The 23,206-nt window shown below is 49.1% G+C and overlaps 1 protein-coding gene across 1 annotated transcript; it reads left to right on the top strand.

Moving 5' to 3' along the window:
• Positions 1-1,847: 1,847 nt before the first annotated feature.
• Positions 1,848-21,954, top strand: Gtf3c5 (general transcription factor IIIC subunit 5). The gene is made up of 12 exons (XM_038337999.1): positions 1,848-2,260; positions 4,637-4,856; positions 7,207-7,405; positions 13,710-13,905; positions 14,960-15,064; positions 16,130-16,244; positions 17,403-17,483; positions 17,635-17,732; positions 18,731-18,813; positions 19,580-19,722; positions 20,348-20,534; positions 21,036-21,954. Exons 1-11 carry the CDS (start codon positions 2,108-2,110, stop codon positions 20,509-20,511), a joined length of 1,557 nt encoding a protein of 518 aa, XP_038193927.1. The 5' UTR covers positions 1,848-2,107; the 3' UTR covers positions 20,512-20,534; positions 21,036-21,954.
• The last annotated feature ends 1,252 nt before the right edge of the window (positions 21,955-23,206 follow it).

The following is a 23,206-nucleotide window of genomic DNA, read 5'->3' as shown; positions in this document are numbered from 1 at the left end:
CTTTCTAGAAAATTAAGCCATCAGATGGTGTTTGGAGAACAAGGGATAACAAAAATACACATTGCCGCCGGGCGGTGGTGGCACACGCCTTTAATCCCAGCATTTGGGAGGCAGAGGCAGGCGGATCTCTGCAAGTTCGAGGCCAGCCTGGTCTACAAGAGCTAGTTCCAGAGCAGGCTTCAAAGCCACAGAGAAACCCTGTCTCAAAAATTAAAAAAAAAAAAAATACACATTGCCAGTTTTTCTCAGTGTGTGGAAAATTCTGAAGAAGTATCCTGGCTTCACTACCCACAATATCTTTCACGGCAGAAAGTGAGTCCTAACTGGGGAGGGCAGGCCAAGAACCATAATTCCTTTAGTTAGGTTCCTTTTCAGTTGACCAGAGTCTGCTGTTGGCTGGTAGCTCATTGTGCTCAGAGGGGCTAGAGAGCTAGTTCGGCAGTAGAGTGCTTGTTGCTCTTTCAGAAGACCCAAGTTCGGTTCCTAGCACCCATGTTGAGTGGCTTATTGAGTGGCTTGCAGCCACCTATAACTCCAGCTACAGAAGATCAGACACACTCTTCCAGTCTTTACACACACACACGCTAAAAAATAATTAAAAAGGTTTGGGCTCCTGGATGGATCTTCCAATTGCAAAATAATCATAAATAACTCTTATCAGTTCATGCTTTTCCTTCTTAAAATAAACACTGCAGTGATTTATTCTGCCTTTATAAAAAATTTTAAATATTTAAAATTTTTATGGATATGAGTGTTTTGCCTGTTATGTGTAGCACATCCATGCCAGAAGTAGGTTTCAGATATCCTGGAACTGGAGTCACAGGCATCCGGGAGCCTCTGGGTGGCTGCTATAAATCTGTCCTGGGTCCTCTGTGAGAGGAGCAAGTCCTCTCAACCACTGAGCCATCTCCAGCCCCTATTCTGCCTTTCTAATCCACCTACAATGAGTTCTTTAATTGAAACTTGGGGTGCCTACACATAGTCAGTCTCCTAATATCCTCAAATATAATTCCAAAAACTCATTCTCATAGTCATTCCCTCACCCCCAGGAGGCATCTCCTGCCTGGACCCGTGTTTCTATAAGAATCCACTTTTGCCTACCTGATCCATTTCTCCACACAACAGTGGTCTTTAGTATTTACCTAATGGATGAAGGACACCTGAATCCTGCCCGAACTCGGGCCTTTGAGTCTGTGTGAGTAGAGTACTTGGTGCACAATGCCTCAAACCCACCATTTTCATTCACCTGCGCTGGGGCATGGTGGCACACGCCTTTGATTCTAGCACTCAGGAGGCAGCGGCAGGCAGATCTCTGAGTTCATGGGCAGCCTGATCTACATTGCGAGTTACAGGCCAGCTAAGCCTACAAATCTCTATGTCGGGTTGGGGGGGGGGGGTAAGGAGAGGCAGAGAGAGAGAGAGAGAGAGAGAGAGAGAGAGAGAGAGAGAGAGAGAGAGAGAGAGAGAGAGGTCCCTTCTGCATACTGTATCTAGGACAGAAAAGCAGTACCTATGAAATCTCAACAATACCATCGAAACAACACCATGTTGTTGGTATCAACGTGAAGGGGAAAATCTCACAAAACCCCATCCCTAGATGAAGAGCTACAGGCAATCAGTGGCTACTGAGAATGACCCCATAATATCCAATCTCAAGTGATCAGCCCTAAACTCATCTACACAGGAGCAAGGCTAAAAGGACTCAGTGAACTGTTTATTGTTTGACAGCCGAAAAGGGGCTCACTGATGGGAGGCAGGCCAGAAGACGCCTTAAGCACGCCTTCAAGTTCTCACTGGACGAGATATCCGGAAGGACCGGACAAGTCCAGGCTTCGGCTGGTTGGGCTAGCTGGTGGGATACGCCCTCGTCTCGCTCCTCAGTCCTCCCCTTTTCTTTTTAAACAAAAAACTTCCGGCCCGCTGTAGTACCGCAAAATAAACAGACGCTGTGGTGCGCTGGTTCCGGAAGGCCTTCGATCTTCAGTGATTTAGGGAGACCTGAACGAAAAGGAAAACCGGAACCATTCCTTCGCGGAACCATTGAGGTGAGGCCTCGGGGAAGCATTTGAGAAGTGGACCACGGCGGCCCGGGATCGGACTGGCAGGTATGGCGGCGGTGGAGCCGGACGCGGAATCAAAGGCCGCCATCCCCGTGGACCTACGGCGGGAACGGCGACTGGTGTGCGTGGAGTACCCAGGCGTGGTGCGTAACGAGGCCAAGATGCTACAAACTCTGGGCGGCGAGGAAGGCGTCTCTCGAGTAAGGAGCTGGGAAACTGCGGGACCGCGGGAAAAGAACCAAGTATACCGAATGGGCGGGACTACCCGACGGGAGAGCGGTTTCCTTGGCAACAGAGACTGTAGGCAGGCGTTAGGGCCTTTGAACTAGCATTATTTACATGCCGCAGTCCTTGGAACCCCTAGAATAGGAATTGACAACACCTGCACTTTACAAGTGAACAGACAGTTTGTTTAAGGCCACACAGCAAGTTGGGGACTAGAGTAATGCTGTGTGTGTGCCAGATCTTGGGATATTTCTTTAGAAATGTTCTCCCTGAACTCCTTAGACAGTCAGTTGATATCTGGCCCCTTCCATTGTTACATTTTGATACATTTATTACCTGTTTATTTATCACGTGGTCCCGAGACTGTAAATGCAGGTCAGGGAACTTCTCTTGTTCACCTGTGTACTAATATCTGTATAATTCCCAATTTTAGAAAAATTTTTTAAAAAATGTGATTGAATCCTAACAACAACCTAGTGAACTAGATACTGCTGTTTTTTATTTCCATTTTCCAGATAAAGGGACCGGTAAAGGTTAGGCCAGACAGTCGCTACAGTTACAACAGGGACTTGAATTCATGCCCAACTAGAGCTGGAAAGAGCTGGTTGTGTTAGTAGAGTTTCCATTATTCACATTATGACCTTGACAGAATCCTTATTCTCCCTTACCCCAGGGATAGCTGCAAGGGATCATCCTCTATTGTTCATACCTTCTGCTTGGGTTTCTGGAGTACTCCGATATGCTAGGCCATGGTAGGGTCATCCCTACTCTGTTAGGTCAGTGCTGTGTGTGTGTGGGAGGGATGCCTGAGGAATGAGGCTGCTTTTCTTTTTTAAGAGTTAAACCTTGGGGCTGGAGAGATGGCTCAGTGGCCTGCTCTTCCAAAGGTCCTGAGTTCAATTCCCGGCAACCACATGGTGGCTCACAACCATCTGTAATGAAGTCTGGTGCCCTCTTCTGGCCTGCAGACAAACACACAGACAGAATATTGTATACATAATAAATAAATAAATAAATGAGTATTTTTTTAAAAAAGAGTTAAACCTTATTTTTTTTAAAAGACACAGGGTTCTTTTTTTAATATTTATTTATTTATTATGTATACAACATTCTGTCTGTGTGTATGCCTGCAGGCCAGAAGAGGGCACCAGACCCCATTATAGATGGTTGTGAGCCACCATGTGGTTGCTGGGAATTGAACTCAGGACCTTTGGAAGAGCAGCCAGTGCTCTTAACCTCTGAGCCATCTCTCCAGCCCCGAGTTAAACCTTATTTTAAGTTGTGTTTGCAGGTGACTCTGAAAGCCAGAAGAGTGTGTTGAGTCCCTTAGAACTTTGATTTCAGGTGGTTGTGCACTGCGCACTGGGTGCTGGGAACCAAACTCCAGTCCTCTGGAACAGCAACAGATGCTCTTAGCCTCTAAGTCATCCCTCCAGCACCCAGGCTTTTAACTTCCATCTTTTCCCTAGGTTGCTCCTGGGCACTTCCTGAAGGCGCCCTGTCCTGAGTATTGGGAGTTAAGAGATGTGGGTGACCTCAAGCCATTGCACATTCTTGGTGCAAACACGCAGAGCTGACATTCGTTGTGTGCCTCTTGCCACATGTGGGGCAAGCATTTGTTCACATGTAGGTGGCAGGGGCTGAGTGCTTACCATGGTTTAGGCTCCGTATTTCAATTTAATCCATGTAACAGTGTCATGAAGTGGACACTATTCTTAGGATTTTTTTGTTGTTGTATTTTGCTTGCTTGTTTTGTTTTTATAAGAAGACAGAACTGGGGCCTTGAGGACTATAAGTAATGTGCAGTGACTGTCAGAATGATCATTACCCTGTTGTAGCCCCCTGTGGGTCTAGAAGCACCTGCTTGTGAGACTGGCTGCTGATTGAATCCTGGAGCAGGCTAGTAGTTTTTGGCATGGGTAGCCCTCCCTAGTCAGTTATGAAAGCTTCTGTCAACTCAGAAGTAAACATGATGGTGATGAGCTATGAGAGTCCTTTTGTGCCTTGCACTTGATAGATGATACCTTAATTATCTCACTTTATAACCTATTGGAAGGAGGCTGTTTGACTTCCTTTTCTTTACTATCTAAACACTGAGAAACATGGGTTTAAAAATGAGTCTATGGAAAAAAAAAAAAACCCAGAATAGCAGGAGGGGCTTAGGGAGCCCTACTCTCTTGAATACCATCAATAAAGTTCATTGCACCCCTAAAAAAAAAATGAGTCTATGGAAGGAAGAGCTAGAAGTAAAGGGCCACCTGGCCTTCCTGGGCTTTGTGGGAAGAGGCGTAGTGCTCTGCTGGTTGCTAAGCTGCTTACCGCTCCCCGTGTTTCCCTTGGTATTACTGCAGATCTACACTGACCCTTCCAAGAGGCTTGAGCTCTACTTCCGGCCCAAGGACCCATACTGCCACCCTGTGTGCGCTAACCGTTTCAGTACCAGCAGCATGCTGCTCCGGATCAGGAAAAGGACCAGACGGCGGAGAGCTGCCCCGGGGGCCGAGACCCAACCCCAGGTCACATTCGACTTGGAAATCCTTGGCATCATCTCCACAATTTATAAATTTCAGGGTAACTGTGACATCTGTACTGCTAGTGGGTGATTTCAGGGCCTGATATGGAGCCACATGGAAAGTGGGGTAGGGTATGCCCATGCCTGAGGGAGAGCCATTGCCCATTGTGGAGACAGCCTTTCCCTTTTCCAGTAAACAGCCCCTTACGGATTGTGGGTATACTTCCTTCCAACCTTTTATTCTCCTCCCCCCCCAAACAGAGTGTCCTAGTTAGGGTTACTATTGCTATGATGAAACACTATCACTAAAAGCAACTTGGAGAGCAAAGGGTTTATTTCACTCACAGTTCCATCCAAAGCAGTGAGGCAAGGAAATTAAGCAGGGCAGGAACCTGGAGACAGGATCTGATACAGAGGCCAGGGAGTAATGCTGCTTATTGGCTTGCTCCTCATGGCTTTGCTCAGCCTGCTTTCTTATAGAATCCAGGACCACCAGCCCACAATGGGCTGGGCCCTCCTGCATCAGTCACTAAGAAAATGCCACGTGGGCTTATCTGCTTATAGCCTGATCTTATGGAGGCATTTTCTCAATTGAGGCTCCCTCCTCTCAGATGACTGTAACTTGTATTAAGTTGACATGAAACTAACCGGCACACAGGGTCTCTCTGCATAGACCTGGGTGTCCTGGAGCTCTCTGTGTAGGCCAAGCTGGCCTGGGACTCACAAACATCTGCCTGCCTCTACCTCCTGAGTGCTGGGATTAAAGGCATGTGCCACCACCCCTGGCTTTTTGGCTCTTTTTTAAGTGTTTATTTTCTATTTTTTATGTGTATATATGGCACATGTGTATAAGTGCCTGAAGCTGTCTAAAGACAGTGTCCAAACCCTGGAGCTGGAATTACAGGCAGTTGTGAGTCATTGATGTGGGAACTAGATTTGGTTCCTTGGGAAACTAGGAAGTGCTCTTAACCCCTGAACCATCTCTTCAACCTTTTATACCCTTAAGAGAAGGTAGGAATCTATTGAGTTTTGTGAGAATCTTTCCTTTTTTTAAAAAATGTTTTATTTATTTATTTATTATGTGTACAATATTCTGTGTGTATGCCTGCAGGCCAGAAGAGGGCACCAGACCTCATTACAGATGGTTGTGAGCCACCATGTGGTTGCTGGGAATTGAACTCAGGACCTTTGGAAGAGCAGGCAGTGCTCTTAACCTCTGAGCCTTCTCTCCAGCCCCCAAATCTTTCCATTTTTAAGATAAACCATTGTGTGGGGCCAGATTAGACTAGTGATCAGATCTTCAGTCTGAGACACCAATGTTTTGGAACCTTCTCCCAAGCTAAGCCCACTGAAACTCTGTGCTAGCCCCCAGATTATAGGACTGTGATCCTGCCTGGCTCCCTGTTAAGTTTTGACTGCTGCTAGTTTTATTCTCTGAAACTTCCCTGGCTGATATGGGTCCCTTGGTACCTCATGCTTCTTTGAACTGGAAGCCTAGTGTAGGATCCTCATTCAGAATTGCTCCTTCCAGGGAACTGTAAGGAGGAAGCAGGAAGGCAGGAAAGACAGAGCCAAAGAACATTCACTTTGGAATTATGCCTGATGAGCCCTAACAGTTTGTTGTCCAGTTTTTAAGTTAGCATATAAAGTAGTGGGTTTTGCTGTGACATATTCCTACACGTGTATCATTATATTTGTTCCTATTCATCACCTGCATTCTATTTCCCCCACTCACCAGTTTCTTTAGGCAGGTGCCTTAGCTTCCCCTTGCCTCAGCCTCTTGTCAGTGCTCTGGGCCCTGGACAAGATTGCCAGCGATGTGTCTGTTAAAGAGTCATGTGGGAGGTGCTTGACGCACGATCAGCACACTTTAGACACAGCTGTTTGCAGCTGCTGCCCTAAGGAAGAATCTGAAGAGACTAAATGGTTAAGAAGAGAAAAGGGAAATCCAAAGAGAAAAAAGGAGGGGGGAGGAGTTTGAGGCCAGCCTGGATTCCAGTAAGATTGTGTCTCAAACATAAAGCAAGGAAAGAAGAGTAGGCCCTAGACCTCGAGTCCCTGGGGCTGGGCATGGGTGCAGGCTCCTGGTAGTGCTTGTTCACCGTGAGGATTGTCCTTCCAGGAGGAAGGTGACTCCTGATGGGTCACAGGTGTATTTCTCTCTAACTGAGCCAGCACACTGTTGCTCTGTGGAGCCCTGGATCAGCAGCTCCTGGAGCTTGGTGGGAATACTGTCTTGTAAGCAGGGGCACACTGTTTTATGAATTAGTTCCCTGGGCTTTACCTGCCGTTCTCCCCTTAAGCCATTCTTACTGTACTAATTTGTGCCCCTTCCTGAAAGGATTTGAGTGTCTGCACAGCAGTGCCAGAGCCGGAGTGAGTCTGCCATCTGCTCTTCTGTCTTTCCAGGAATGTCTGACTTTCAGTACTTGGCAGTGCACACGGAAGCGGGTGGCAAGCATGTGTCCATGTATGACAGAGTGCTCATGCGCAAACCTGAGAAGGAGGAGTTCTTCCACCAGGAGCTGCCACTTTACATCCCCCCACCCATCTTCTCCCGGCTCGACACCCCAGTGGACTACTTCTATCGCCCTGAGACACAGCACCGGTAGGCAGCCCCCACCCCTCACCCTGCTCCAGTGCAGCAGAGGGCCTGGGGCCGAGGCAGCAGGATTAAATTCAGAAGGCAAGTGTCCTAAGCAGTGGTCTGGTGGTCGCAGGCTGGCATTGTTCCCAACAGACAGTGAACTATAGGACTTGAGAGCTCCTGATAACAAATGGTCTCTTTGGACCTTGCAGTCATCAATAATGACATTCTGTGAAATGCCTTGTGTGAACATCCCACTCTGACCCAACCCTTTTCTGTCTCCTCTGTACACCTCATGGCCTCCTGGTTCCTGTCAGAAGAGTTCATAAGCCGGGCGGTGGTGGCGCACGCCTTTAATCCCAGCACTCGGGAGGCAGAGGCAGGCGGATCTCTGTGAATTCGAGACCAGCCTGGTCTACAAGAGCTAGTTCCAGAACAGGCTCCAAAGCCACAGAGAAACCTTGTCTCGAAAAACCAAAAAAAAAAAAAAAAAAAAAAAGGAGTTCATAACTAGCTCTGTTACTCAGCCTTCTGCCATCTCCCTGCAGAACCTCAGCCCTTTTGCCCCACTTCCACCTCCCTGTCTGCCCTCTTGACTGGAGGTTGCTGCCAAGACTGTCCAGCCCTTACCTGTTTGATGGTGCCTCCCTTCAAGCTGTGACCCTCCCTGAATTTCGCTTACTGAGTGTGAGGCTGTGTTGTGAGGGTGGGTGCTGTGAGTCTGAGAATCAGTGGCGGGCATCTCTTGTGCCAAGGTTGTGAAAATCCCAAATAAGACCACATGCAACTCAAGTGGGGTGCGTCCTTTAATTTACCACAATCTGGACAGAATGGGGACCCAGCGGCTGTTGGAGAGGCAGGTCCTAGGCATTGTGAAATGTTGGTTTTCTCTGGAGGCAGCTGCACATTGACACAAGGAAGAGTCCCTTTGTATAAGAGCCAGGACTGACTAATATGGAAGAAATTAATTTGAACATGCTCAGTCTGAGATTATTAACAGTTACCAGCTGTGGGGAAATGCTGAGCCTGCATTTGGGCTCAGCCTCCTGGCAATTTGCCAGTTCCCTGTCGTCTTGATTTTACAAAGGAGGTAGATGAGACTTAGGGCCCCAGGCCACATGGGAGGCTCTGAGCCTGGCCTTGTCCAATCGCTGGGCCTTGCTTGGTCCTTAATCCCACACTGTTCTTACTTTTACTCTTGTGATCTCTAGAGACGAGGTCTGTCTCTGTAACCCAGGCTGGTCCAGAGCTTATTGCATCATCCAGGCTGGCAACATCTCTGGCCTTAGCCTACCAAGTGCTGGTATCATAGATTTGAGTAACCATGCCTAGTACCTTTTTAAAATTATACACACACAAAGACAGCATTTCTCATTTTGTTGTATGCTTCCCAGAAGCAGTGGCTTGGCTGCCTTTGTTCTCTTCTATAACTTTGGACCTGGCCTGAGCAAAGAGCTGCCAATAGCTGGGACCCAGTGAGAGAAGCCTTGGGAAGCAAGGCCAATATGCCAGACAAGCCAGAGGATGAAAACAGTGTGAAAGCCGGCCTGTGGTTGGTCTCTGGTGTTCCTGAAGGAGACGCTGGCTGGCTATGTGCAGCCTTCAGAAAACTGAGCTCTGAATGTTGACGTGGCACATGGTGGGCTCTGTGCCCTGTGAAAAGTGCAGGTGCTGGAACAGATACTGTAGCACAAAACAAATGGTAGTGTGAGGGAGAGCAGGAGCCTGGGACCTTCCAGAAGGTGTACCCAGGATGGCCATTTTGGAACAGGGTAGGACAGAAATACTTGCCAAGTCCTGATGGAGTCCTGCAGTGACCCGAGCTTGGAGCTTGGTATCAGCAGACCACGTGGCAGAGAGGCTCTGCTCGGGGCTGGAGGCTGTGAAGCAGGACAGAGTGTGATCAAATGGAGGGGTGCATTAAAGGCATTGTGTGGGTGGACTGAGGGGCTCGAGAAGCCATTGAGGAGCTGGCAGCAGAAATGAGTGATAGCACAGAAGCGCAAGAAAGGGTTCAGAGACAACATTCTAGACCAAAGCTCAGGCCCATGCAGAAGCAGCGTCTAAAGCCAGGGATTAGAGTTAAGATCTCTTTGCTGTGGCAGCAGGTTTAGGTCTCATCACAAAAAGAGTATTGTTCTTTGCTTTAAAAAACTACTGTAGCTGGGTGGTGGTGGTAGCAGAACTCAGGAGATAGAGGCAGGTAGATCTCTGTGAGTTCAAGGCCAGCCTAGTCTACAGAGTGAGTTCCAGGACGGCCAGGGCCGTTCCACAGAGAAATCTTTTCAGATAAAAAACAAACTTCTGGCCGGGCGGTGGTGGCGCACGCCTTTAATCCCAGCACTCGAGGCAGAGGCAGGCGGATCTCTGAGTTCGAGGCCAGCCTGGTCTACAAGAGCTAGCTCCAGGACAGGCTCTAGAAACTACAGGGAAACCCTGTCTCGAAAAAACAAAAAAACAAAAAAAAAACAAACAAAAAAACAAACTTCTGTGAATTGAGGTGGAATAGTGTATACCCATACTCCAGTTACCCAGGAAGCTACAGCAGGACACTCATGTAAGCCCAAAAGCCTGGGGCCAACTTGGACAAAGAGTTTGTTTCAAATGAATAAATAAATGACTAAACATGAGTAAATAAAAATGAATGAATAAACAAACAAATAGAGCTGCTGGGATTATAGGTTCATACACTGGTGATCCCAGCACTCACAAAGTTGAGAGTCACAAGTTTAAGGCCACCTGGAGCTGATGTAAAAATTGAAAAAGAACCAGATGGTGGTGGTGGCATGTGCCTTTTATCCCAGCATTCAGGAGGCAGAGCCAGGAGAATCTCTTGAGTTCAAGGCTAGCCTGGTCTACAGAGTTGATGTGGGGTTCCCCTGTGTATGCTGTGAATACAATTGGTTAATAAAGAAAGCTGGCTTGAATCTATAGCAGGGCAGATCAGAGGTAGGTGGGGAAAACTAAACCGAATGCTGGGAGAAAGAAGGTGGAGTCAGAGAGAGAAGCCATGTAGCCCTACCAGAGACAGATGCTTGGGATGGAACTTTACCCGGTAAGCCACAGCTACATGGCAATACACAGATTAATGGAAATGGACTAGTTTAGAATATGAGTTAGCCAGAAATATGCTTAAGCTATTGGCCAAACAGTATTGCAAATAATAATGGTTTCTGTGTGATTATTTTGGGGCTGAGCAGCCAGGAACTAACTAGCAGCCTCTTACAACAACAGTCAGTTCCAGGATACCCAGAAGTACATAGAGAAACCCTGTCTTGAAAATCCCCCAATATGGGGGCTGGCAAGATAGCTCAGCAGTAAAGAGCACTGGCTGCTCTTCCTGAGGTCCTGAGTTCAATTCCCAGAACCTAAGGCAGCTCACAACAGTCTGTAACTCCAGTTCCAGGGGGTCTGACACCTTCACACAGACATATATGCAGACAAAACACCAGTGCACATAAAGTAAGAATAAATTTTAAAAAAAAGAGTAAGAGGCTGTGTGCTTCCAGAGTTGTTCAGTCCGTCACTTTCCTGTCACCTCCTCTACTGTTTTTCTGATTATGAGAGTAAGTTGTGCTTGTTAAGAAGAAACAAGCATTATGAAAAGATACAGCCAAAAAGAATAAGTGCCTTTGCTTCCCTGCTAAAACCCCTTGTAGGTGGACGGACAGTATACTGTGTGTACAGTGTGCCTGGCACGAGGTATTAGACCTATCTTGGGTATGACTGCTGTTTTCTTGTTGTTTCCAGTACATTTATCTATTTATTTAGTTGAGTATAGGGTGTGGGGAGAGTGGGGGTATATGTGTATGTACTCAAGAGTGTGTTCGAATGCTTGTGGGCATGCCTGTGCCACAGTGTTAAGTCAGAGGACAACTTGTAGGAGTCAGTTCTGTCTTTCCACTATGTGTGTCCTGGGGTTTGAACTCAGGTCATCAGGCTTGACAGCAAATGCCTTTATCCACTGAGCTACCTTGCTTTGTTTTTTCTTTTTTTTTTTGCGGGGGGTGGGGGGAGACACATGCTTTTTCAAGATTGGGTTTCTCTGTGTAACCTTGGCTCTCCTGAAACTTACTCTGTAGACCAGGCTGGCCTCAAATTCAGAAATCCACCTGCCTCTGCCTCCCCAGTTCTGGGCTTAATGGTGTGTGCCATTATGGGTGGCTGCCTCGTTGCTTTTTCAAAGTTGCATATTGCCGAGTGTTTTCGTCTCCTCACACAGCAATTTACACCTGTAGCAGGAAGAGCGCGCCACAGCAGTGGGACACCTGTGTACACTCTGCACACACAGTCTGGCAGCAACTGGTCCAAGCCTCTGGAGTAGTCATGAGTGAGGGCCAGCAGACTTGGGGCCTTTAGGCATGACCCTTTTTCTTCCTCATGTGATCAAGCAGGTTCCCTGCATGTGGAAAGAACCTGCCTTTCTTCCCAGGCACTGTTGATTTTTGTGTATGGCTGGCCTTCTTGGGGAAGGAGGGCCTGGCTGTCCACCTCAGGGGGTTGAGTGTCCTACAGCCTGGGATTGCAGAAGGGAGGCTGGCAGGTGTTGAGCCCCTTCTGCTCCTCCCAGCAGTTCTCCACAGACTTAGAATCAGTGGTCAATAGAGCTAGCGGGAGGCAGTGGATGGGCAGCAGAGGCAGCCATGCCTCCCCTCCATGCTCCTCTGAAGTGAAGGCCAGCCACTACTTTCCTTCTTGAGGGTGCTGGGGCCTCAGGGAGAAGGGCTTTAAAGCAGGATAGTGTTGTACTTACCTGGGATGGTTCCTGACAGGTATGTTTGGAAACACACACACACACACACACACACACACACAGACTTGACCCCATGTTTCATATTTTGTTTGTTAATGTGAAAACTGTTTGTTTTAAGTTTGTAGGTGGTATGTACTCATATAGAAAAGTAGGGTAAAGTGCAAAATGGATGAGGTTGAGGAGGATTGCTTGAACCTAGGAATTCTAGACCAGCCTGGGTTACATAGCCAAAGATTTTTTTTTTTTAAAGGTAAAGGGGTAGCAGAGGGAACTCAGTGGTTAGGAGCACGTGTTGCTCTTCCAGAGAACCAGAGTTTGGTTCCCAGCACCCACATCAAGTGGCTCACAACTTCTGGCCCTCACACATATTGCATAAACATACAGACACATACGGTTAATAAAATCAATATATTTGAAAAGGTGATGAGTGCACATGGGCTTGTGAGATCCAGCAAAATGCACTTCGAAGTGCTGTGGGGCTGGGGTTAGTGTGGGGAAGCAGAGGCCGATGTGTGGTAGTAACTGTTGAAGCTGAGGATGCATCCATGAGGGTTCCTGATGCTGATGTCTCTGTGTCTGCTGTTTGTGTTGTCTACCTCAAAGGGCTAGGGCATCGCTGCGAGTGCTTCAGGAGCCAGGCATGCTCTGTGCTGATACATGTACAGAGTTTGTGCGTATGTTTTAAAGGTTCATAGCACACTGAGGAAGGTATGGAGATTGAGGTACTCTTGTGTATGAGAAGCACATCTCACACACTTCTCGCCCCTCCTGTGCACATACACAAAGTGGTCTGTGTGTTCCCGGGCAGAGAGGGCAGGACACACCACTCCACAGGGTACAGTTCACATGGGTCCCTCCTGTTCTTAGACAGTATGGATGTGGTCAGGTAGAACCCTGGCTTAACCTTTGGCTGCATCCTTGTCATTCACCTGTGTTGTCCAGATGCTTCTGAACTAAGTCATGCTCTGCTAGGTAGAAGGACAGTTGACTAAGAGATGGCTGTAGCCAGGCCTCTTGGGGCTGAGGCCCAGCTCCTGTAGCAGATGCCGTTTGGGCACATTTTCTAATCTTGGTGGCCTCAGTTACTTCCTCAGAAACGCCTTCCTTGAAGAATCATTTTGAGAGTTGAGTGAGTCATGTAAACAGGCAAAGTTCACGTCACTGTCCACATATTTTATGGCTGATGGGCATCTGAATTGTGCCCAGCTTTGCACTGGCTGGATTTTGCTATGTGTGGCTCGATGCAGTTGCAGGTGAAAGGCCACCAGCCTTGCCATGGTGCCCTTTCCCGTACCCCAGTCTCTGGGACTTTGGGGCCTTGCCCTCCTTCAAGGCCATTGGCCCTGGAGTTTCCCTGAGCCACGGCAGACAGTTACAGCTCCTTCTCTCCCTTGATGGCAGCCTGCCGGCATATGCTTCTCCAGCAGGCAGTGCTGGGGTCCTCTCTCCACTAAATCCAGAAAAAGGCACACAGGTGTGGTCTATAGTGAGGTGTGCCTGCTGGATTCCCTGCCTGCCTGGCCGGGTCTGTGGCTGGGATGGTAATCCAAGCTTCTCTCTCTCTTTCCACAGGGAAGGCTACCACAATCCCTCTATCTCGGGCGAGAATCTGATTGGATTGAGTAGAGCCCGGCGCCCCCATAATGCCATCTTTGTCAACTTTGAGGACCCTGAGGTACCTCTACAGCCCTTGGAGGCTGCAGTACAGACGTGGAAGAAGGCCTGCACCAACCCCATAGATCAGAAAGTGGAGGAGGAGCTGAGAAAGGTGAGTCTCAGCCCTACCCAGCCTGCTGGGCCACTCCTACTCCACCGCTCAGGGTGGCGAGGCTTTCTCTAGCACTGACTGGTAACACAGGGGCATTTTTACCTCCAGCTGTTACATCTAAAAGCTGTCAGAAGCTAGGCCTGGTGGAACAGGCCTATAACCCCCGGAGCGGAAGTAGTGCAAGGACCAGGCCAGCTGGCTAGCAAAGTGAGTTCAGGGCTAGCCTTGGCAAACTAGATTATCTCAGAAAGTAGAAAGAGGGCTGGGAGACACTGCTGGGTCAAAGCCCGGTTGGGGTGCCAGAGACGGGTAATTACTGGGTGTGACCTTACTGTGGAGCTGGGGTCTAGCAGCCTGTGCAGAACTATTGCTTGTAACAAGCCTATGGCGTATGGTCATGTACCAGACTGTAGCACCTTCATCCTGGATTGAGCTGGAGACACGTCACAGGGCACTGTAGTCCCTTTGGGCTATATGACTGGGTTTCTGCTGGGTCCATAGGCCCAAACAGCAGGGTCTCAGTGAGGCTTTCCTTGTCGAAGCTGAAGTCAGACCCTGTTCAAGGACAGGGTCCCTGAGAAGCACAACTCTTAACTGAATCTCAGTAGTGACTTGAGGCTTTTTCTGTGGCTCGTCTCTGCCCTGGCCCTCCATTCTCTGGTCACAGTGGCCTTGCACAGCCCTCCTCAGGACCAGGCCATCCCCTTCACCTTGAAGTCCCATCTTCAGCACTTGTGTTCCAGGTTAGCAGAGATCAGGGCTCTGGGGTTTTAGCATGAGCTTGCTCAGTCTTGTTGCTTCAGTGCACTGTGAACCATGCAAGGACAGGAACTGTGTGGTCACTTCAGGACCCCACTTTTATGTGCAGGATGTATAATCTAGGCCTTTAAGGAATTAAGAGTAGGAAGGGGTTTATGAGGTAGGTGTGGCGGGTTTCAGAGGCTTGTTGAGTCCCTGCCTTCTACCACTGGGGCCCAGACACACACAGGACAGGATGTGAGAAGGCCAATAGCTGTTGGTGTTCATCTCAGACTCTGTCTGTGACTTTCCCTAGCTCTTTGACATTCGTCCAATCTGGTCACGAAATGCTGTCAAGTCTAACGTCAGTGTCCACCCTGACAAGCTCAAGATCTTACTTCCCTACATGGCTTATTACATGGTAAGTGGCAACTAGTGTCAAACTCACCTTGGTTCCCACCAGAGTGGTTCTTGATCCCTCATGTGACATATTAGAGCCATGGCAACAGAAGGTAGACATACCTCCTAGCATCTCTGCCACCTGGCACCCTGAGACAACTTGTTTAAACTAGATAGAGAGCTGTGGAGATGGCTCAGTAGGTAAAGTGCTTGCTGTACAAGCTGGAGGATCCCCAGCACCCCCATGAAAGCTGGGCGTGGTGGCATGTGCCTGTAACTCCAGCGCTGAGCAGGTGTAGCTGGGCAGACCCTGGGGAAGTGTGTCTTAGAAAGTAAGGAGAAGAGTGATAAGGACAACCAGCGACACCCTCGGGTGTGTTTCTGCCTGTGTATGCATGACTTTGGATGAAGGAGCATTTCCTAAGTCATAGGTAAGCATCCTGTGCATAGTGACCTTGTAGTGAGAAATGTCTAAGTGCCTAGCACTGGGTCAGCCTACATATCACTGTCTGTTCTTTCTGGAGGTGACAGTAAGAGTCCCTTTTTATCTCTGAGGAAAAGCAGGGCTCCAAGAATTGACTGCCTTGTTTTGGTTCTGCTGCCCAGAGTCCAGGCCCCTGAGTGACAATATCTCTCAACTCAGCTGCCCATACTGAGCAGGGCTTAGTGGAAGAAGTCTACTCTTGAGGATGGAGATAGGCATGGTGGTACAAAGATTCCTAAACATTCGAAAGAAAAGGGGTCCTGCTTACCTGCCAAGGGGAGCCAGCATAAAAACACGACCTCAGAGATTGACGATGGGCAGGGGCACTGTGGACTCCAGCCTGGAGAGCTCCTCTCTCCCTGAACATGACTTCTAGCTGCAGTGCCGTTCACGGTCAGGAATCCGTGCACTAGGACATTGTGGGTACCAGCAGTGGTAGAAACTCCTGATCTCACTTTATCCTCATAGAGCCTTGTCGGAGGGTAGGGTCTAAAGCCATGCTCTCAGGGCTGGGGCCCCTGCTGCCTCACTGCAGGGCTTGGTCGCCACCAGGCACTAAGGACTCTTGGCCCTTCCTCACATGCAGTACTTTTTGGTCTTTAGATAACAGGTCCATGGAGAAGCTTGTGGATTCGTTTTGGCTATGACCCTCGAAAACACCCAGGTGCCAAAATTTATCAAGTGCTTGACTTTCGAATCCGCTGTGGAATGAAATACGGTAAAAAATAAGTTTATTTTCTGTCTTTGTCTCTTTGTGTCCTCCATTTCAAGCAGACTCCTTAAAAAAAAGATGTATGTGTACGTATCTGTGTGTGTGAGTACAAGCACATGTATATGCAGGTGAGCACTCCTGTGTACACACGTGGAGGACAGAAAAGAGATCAGGTGACCTGTGTCACTTTCCACCTGGTTCTTTGAGGCAGAATCTCTTCATGAACCTGGGATTCAGGTTTTCTGAGCTGACTGGAAGCCAGCAAGCCTGAGCAGTCCTGTCTCTGTCACAAACCCACACTAGCGTACCCAGAGCTTGGGTAGATAGGATGCGTGCAGGGCTTTGCACAGCCACCTCCCCAGCACTGTTTCTAGCACTCGCCTCTATTCTGAGGCTGAATAGGGGATGGCTCAGCAGTGACAGTACGCAAGCTTGTAGAGGGCCCTGCTTTAATTCCCATTACCATGTCAGACAACTCACAACTGTCTGAATCTCCAGTTCCAGAGAATCCGTACGCTACGTCTGGGCTCCATAGGCATCTGCACTTACACACACATGCTGACACACACACACACACATAATTTTAAAGTTAAATGTGTGGGTGTGTGTATATGTTTATAAAATTATAATTTAAAAATAGTACACACACCTTTAAAAGCCTATTCCCAGCAGAAATAGTAGCACACACCCTTAATCCTAACATTCACAAGGCAGAAACAGGTGGATCTCTGTGAGTTCAAGGCCATCACAGTCTATATAGTGAATTCCAGAGGAGTCAAAGCTGTATAGTGAGAGCCTATCTTAAAAAAAAGTCTGTTCCTATGGAGAGACCAGAAACATTTCTATACCTCCCAAGGCCCCTCCCATCCCTATGGAACAATATAAAAGATCTTGGAAATAGAAGTGCCAGCTCTTTGCTGACTATGCTCTGGCTTTCTAGTTTATAAACAAGGACCTATGGCTCAGGTCCTACTTAAAAATTTTAAGCCCAGGATGCCAGGAAACCACGTAAGGGTATCAGCATGTGAGAACTGCTAGATGTGCTGGCATTCATCCCTTCTGTAGATGGCAGATGGAGTTGACAACCTTGAGGTGAACCCCTGACTGTTGCCCAAATGGGTTTGGCACCTACTTCCCTTTCTGACGCATGGCCCTTGTGTGTAGGTTATGGTTCCAGAGACATGCCTGTCAAAGCGAAGCGCAGCACATACAACTATAGCCTCCCCATCACTGTCAAGAAGACATGTAAGTGGCTGGATGGCCTGCATCAGGACATAGCCAAGGGAGGTGGGCAACAAGATGGGAGGTCTGCTGGCTATTCCTTACAGACAGGTGCAAAGGGTCAGACCGGGTTCCCACTTCCTCTATTCCAAAGTATTGCCTTGTTCCCATGTAGCCAACCAGCTTGTTAACATGCGTGACCTAAAGCAGGGCTTGGGCCCATCAGGAACAGACGGCCCACGCAAATTGACCTACAATAAGTACAAGCTCAAGGTGAGTGTCCTCGGGCTCCAGTGTGGGGATAGAGTGGCTTTGCAGGGCTGGGCGTGTGTGATTCTGGGAAGGATCTCTGACTGACTGAACTCTGCCTACCGAGTGCCTTCTCATTATTCCCTCCTCAGACCCCTCTGGAAACAAAATGAGAATTTGGAGTGCCGTCTACCCAAAGTCATGGGGAACTAGGGCCATCTGTGCAGAGAGGTGGTGACAAGTCCTGAGAGGGAAATTTGACACCAGCAGATGTGTGGCTGCCCCTGGGGAGCCTGGCTCCCCCGAGGCCTGTAACTACTGCTGAGATGACAGGACTTGGGCATGGACATGAGCACAGGCCAGACCAGAACGTCTGGGGCTCAGCTGTGGGTTGACATGTGCAGTGGGATGGACCCAGACCTCCAGGGCTTACGTTTTCATCAGTGTCACCCCACGGTGGTTAGCGCACTCCCACACTTCTGATCCCTCTGCAGTCCTGCGAGAGGCCAAGCTATTGTATTCTCTACCCTGGCTTCCCTGCTTGAGTGGCTGAGACACGAGTGAGACAGCTGTCCTGTAGTGCCATCATGCCTTGGCCACCAAAGTCTTGGAGCCTTGTCCTGACTTCAGGGCTGCATTCCGAGTGGAAAGAAGAGAAAATGATACTCATTAAATGCTGCCCTCCTCCCGAAAAAGTGGGCAAGGGAGCATGCAGCGGCATATAGAGTGACTGATTAGAGACAGCTGGTGAGGGACAGATCCGATCCTTTGAAGGCACAGAAGGCGGAGCCCAGTACAGGCTGGTGGCAGACTTCCAGGGGTCCAAGGAGGGCCTGACTGCCTCCACCCTCCAAAACCTCCTGGAGAGTGAGAGCCTCCTTTCTCCACATCTGCTGCCCCCCTGGGCCTGGGGACAAGCCAAGTCCTTAGACTCCCATGGAAGCCACAGCATGGGTGTCCTTAGCACTTTCAGACCCTGGAGTGCTACATAACCACACCATTCTCTTCCCTCCTGTCCACAGGATTCGGTATACATCTTCCGGGAAGGGGCTCTGCCACCCTATCGACAGATGTTCTACCAGCTGTGTGATTTGAATGTGGAAGAGTATGTATGAGGGGTCCTGTGCCATTGATGATCCCTGGAGCTCTGGGCTAGAACTCACTAGAACAAGACCAGTGTTCTCTGCAGTGAGCGTTAGGGGAAACTTGGCCACTGGGAGTTGGGTGCTGCTCTTGGTCCTGCCATATGTGGGCTATAAGGCAGGGACCAGCAATCATGGCTGCACTGTGCCCTGTAGAAAACAGCCCTGCTTTCTAATAGCAATGACTCTTGCTGAAGTATTTTCCTGAGAGTCTCCTTGATTGACATGGTTCCTGATCCTGGACACTTGCCCATTGGTTCTCAAGCAAGTTTAGAAAACACAAGAGTGGGCCACAGCGTGGAAAGGAACCAGGCAGCATGTGGAATCTAGGGAGAGCCTGACTGTTGACAGAAAAAAAAAAGCCGGGCCTGGGTATATACCCACCCGGCTTTGCATAGTTCTTTAGTTTTTTTTGGTTTTGCTTTTGTTGCTGGGGTGGGTAGGGGTAGGGGTTTCTGTCCAGAGACTGCAAATGTTAAGGAACCCAGCTGGGAGCATCCATCCCTGCAAGACCTTCATTACACACCACCTCTGAGACTTCCCTCTGAAGCAGTTTGTCACACAGACCCCATGTAAGAACCTCCCCATGGACATCCTGGTCCAACAAACCCCCTGCCCATAGAGCTGTGCTGGAACTCCGTCCTACGAGGCAGCACATATGGAGGAGCCATGCTCGGGCTCTGTCTGAGTTCCCCACCATAGAGCCCTGCCCCTGGACTCTGCCCACAGATTGCAGAAAATTGTTCACCGCAATGATGGGACAGAGAGTGTGTGCACAGAGAGAGATGGATGGTGCCTTCCCAAGACCACAGACCACCTGAGGGACACCATGTCACTCATGATTCTGCAGACCATCCGCTCTGAGAGGCCTGGTAAGAGCCACATGTGCTGGGAGGCCTCAGAGCTACCTGTTCTGACAAAAGCTCTAGAGACCCTCATATTGTCCATCACCCTTGGTGGAGGGAGGCCTGTGAGCTAGGACTCAGCTATGACGCTTCCTGTACAGGAATGGCAGCTCTGCCCATCTTCTCCTGTGGGGTTGTGTGGCCCATGGCCCTTTACTGTAAATCCCTAGCTCCTTTTTCAAACCAAAGCCAGAGCTAGCCACTGGGCAGCGGTCTACAAGGGGACCTGCAGAGCAGTGAAAAGCTCTTGCAGAAGACTTCCTTCCAGGCTGGAGTGGGCGTCTGAGTAGAGCAGGGCTTCCTGCCTGTGTTTGGGACATGGGCTAAACCTCCTGGGAGTTCAGTCAAGGAAGGCTGTGACCCTTTTCTGGGAACACTGGTATGTGCCTTCTTAAGACGCATAGGGTCCCAGGCTGCTCATGACTACAGAAAACGGATTGAAACATGCCTTGTGAAGCTCTGCCTTCCTGTGTCCCGCCCTCATACTTTCCACAGTAGCTTCTTCAAGCCCAAATACCTGTCCTAGTAAATGAGCTCGGGTCGTCTAGGAAGCCTGCACTGGGAGACATCACCTTCTTTCCTTCTTGCGCAGCTCTGTTCTCCGACACAGGTAAGGCTGATCAAGGGAAAGGGCAGCTGATGTTCGAGTCTGGCGAGGAGGGTGAGGAGGAGGAGGAAGAGGAGGAAGAGGAAGATTTCAAGCCCTCGGATGGGAGTGAAAATGAGATGGAGACAGAGATTCTGGATTATGTGTGACAGCGCTGGCCCCAGGCAATCAGGTAAGACTGGCAACTATCCTCACAAAGAAGCCAGAGCCAGGTCATGGTAGTGAGGATGGCACCAGAGGCACCTCTGAAGAAAGCTGGTGTCTTAAGAAAACACCCTGACTCTGATTCTAACCCACTGCTCAGTACTGCCTTCTGCCCTGGGTGTTTGAAGATAGCCCTAATGCCATGTAGATAACCCAAGGCCAAGAGCTGCAGAAGCTAGAAGTGGACGTGGTAAAGCTTGGAACACCCATCCTGGCAGAGGTCTTGTGAATATAATGACAGATGACCTGAGGAGCCTGGTCTGCCATCACAGGCAGCCAGACTACCCTTGGTTTAGATTTAGATAGCATCTGCCTGGGGTAGTGTTGGTAAAAGACAGGCCTAGCCATAATTGTCCTGTTAATGAATTTTCCTAGGTGCCTGGGTGTCTCAACTTGGGGGATTAGAGCTGGGAATGTTTCCTCTTGCCTGGGGCTCTCTAGCACCTCATTTGTTCCTTCATTCATTCAGGACATGCTGGTGTACCAACCACGATGGGACAATTGGGACAGGCCTGTGCCCCCATCCAGGGTGGTGAGATGAGGACGCTGGGCAACCTCAGACTGGGCTCAGCCTGACTTCGCCAAATGAACCAGCTCTTCAGTTCCCTGGAAACACCCTCTTGTCTCACAGCTTCCTTTTGTGAAACCAGAGTCTGTCATGTCCCTGCCAAGCTGGCCTCCCTGGAAGGTTCTCTCATGCATGGCCTCCCAAGCCCCTGGGTAGTAGCACCACTTCCTGAAGGGTGCAGAGTGAGAGATGGGCCATTGCCTTGTTTGTCTGTGCAGCCTCTGTCCCGTGACCCGTGTGGCCTGGCACACACAGTCAAGTCACAGCAATTCCAAAGCCAGATGCCTGAGCCAGCTTACCCTCCTGACAAGATTGAGGAGCCATTGTTTCATTTGGCCCAAGTAGACACCCCTGGGAACTTCCCAGCCTTGCAGGGAAGCAGCTGGACCCTTGTCCTCTGATGACCCTGCTCCCTGCTGCTTCAAAGAAAGCTCAGCCCAGAGGCAGGAAGTAATTCTTCCCTAAAGAGTGGCCGCCTTGCCTGGCCCCACAGGACTTCTCTCACAGAAGCGGCCAGGACACCTCAGCCAGGAGCATTCCCACTTTTGAGCTGCTGCCCAACCTGGTCTTTGGGGAGGTCTATCTAGGTTCTGGTCCGATCTACCCAGGAATACCTTGACTGTAGATTTGAGGAAGGTTCTGAGTAAGGGACCCCATGCCCTCTGAAGGCCTTACCTACACAGAGCCCATGGCAATAGCAGTGTTGCCTTAGGTTGGCCAAACTAGGACTTCTGAGCACTAGTCACACCTAGCAAAGGGTGGTGATTCTTCTCCTGAATTCCCATGTAAATAAAAGTGTTTTCAGTATGAAAATATAAAATGCCCTCGGAAGTGCTCGTGTTTCATACAGCTGATTCCCAGTCCTCTGACTTCACAGTTCCTGAGTGTGGGTGCATATTACACCCCGGTATTGTTTTCTATTTGTGTTTTGCTGGGGGTGGTTGAGAAAAGACCACACTTTGTCTCTAACAGAACTACAGTGCTGTTTGGCACAGAACCATTAGAATTTATTGTAAACAGCTGGCTTACAGTTGTGGTTCAGGTCCATAGCCTTGGGGCATGGTGTAGGGTGGAGATTCAGTGAAAGGGCCGCAGTCAAAGGCAGCATGCTGGCTGTCCCATTCTTCCCCCCCACCGCCGCAGTCTCAGGCCTGCAGTAGACTAGGCTTGAAGCCCACCCACATAGAGGCTAAGCTGTCATGTCAACGCCTACTGATTTATACAGCATTTCAAACATCAAAAGCCTCAAACATCAGAATGCTTGGCCAAGTGTTTTAGGGTTTGTTTGTTTGTTTGTTTGTTTGTTTTGAGACAGGCGCTGTCTATGTAGCCCTGGCTGTCCTGGAACTCATTGTGTAGACTAACATTGAACTCATGGAGATCCTTCTGCCTCCACCTCCTCCGTGCTGGGATTGAAGATGTGTACACCGTGCCTACCTTGACCAAATATCTGTGTTCCCTGTTAATATGTGACATTGATCACCTTAGTTAACACAATTTCCATTTCTTTCCAGCAGCCCTTTGGCCTCTGGGGGCACCTGCACTCGTGAACATACTCCATACAGACATATACACATAATTTAAAATAACAAATCATTGAAGTACATACATTTAACAGTTGATAAATTAGACAATGTAACATGATAAAATCAGAAGGCTGCTTGGGGTCATTTAAGCCTCTCTGCTCTTTGTACTTGGGGTAAGTTCTGCAGGCCAGTGCCTGAAGGGACCAGCACTCTCCCAGGTGAGGCCACTCCCTGGCTCCTTTAAGACCCACTGCATCGGGCTGGAGAGATGGCTCAGAGGTTAAGAGCATTGCCTGCTCTTCCAAAGGTCCTGAGTTCAATTCCCAGCAACCACATGGTGGCTCACAACCATCTGTAATGGGGTCTGGTGTCTTCTTCTGGCCTGCAGACATACACACAGACAGAATATTGTATACATAATAAATAAATAAATATTTAAAAAAAAAAAAAAGACCCACTGCATCCTTTAAGCTTATGTCTCCTGCCTGAGAGCAAAGTATAAGCACCTCTCCTGAGGCACCTGCAACCAGGAAAGGGAACCGCAGA

This window comes from Arvicola amphibius, chromosome 7 (genome assembly GCF_903992535.2).
Source record: "Arvicola amphibius chromosome 7, mArvAmp1.2, whole genome shotgun sequence".
Classification (NCBI taxonomy): Eukaryota; Metazoa; Chordata; class Mammalia; order Rodentia; family Cricetidae; genus Arvicola; species Arvicola amphibius.
The sequence above is the reverse complement of the archived record's forward strand: the minus strand, read 5'-3'. Positions and strand labels throughout refer to the sequence as shown.

Coding starts and splice junctions, on each gene's coding strand:
- Gtf3c5 (XM_038337999.1), top strand. CDS start 2,108: ATGGCGGCGGTGGAGCCGGACGCGGAATCAAAGGCCGCCATCCCCGTG. Junction 2,261..4,636: donor GCGAGGAAGGCGTCTCTCGA/GTAAGGAGCTGG, acceptor GTATTACTGCAG/ATCTACACTGACCCTTCCAA. Junction 13,906..14,959: donor TGGAGGAGGAGCTGAGAAAG/GTGAGTCTCAGC, acceptor GACTTTCCCTAG/CTCTTTGACATTCGTCCAAT.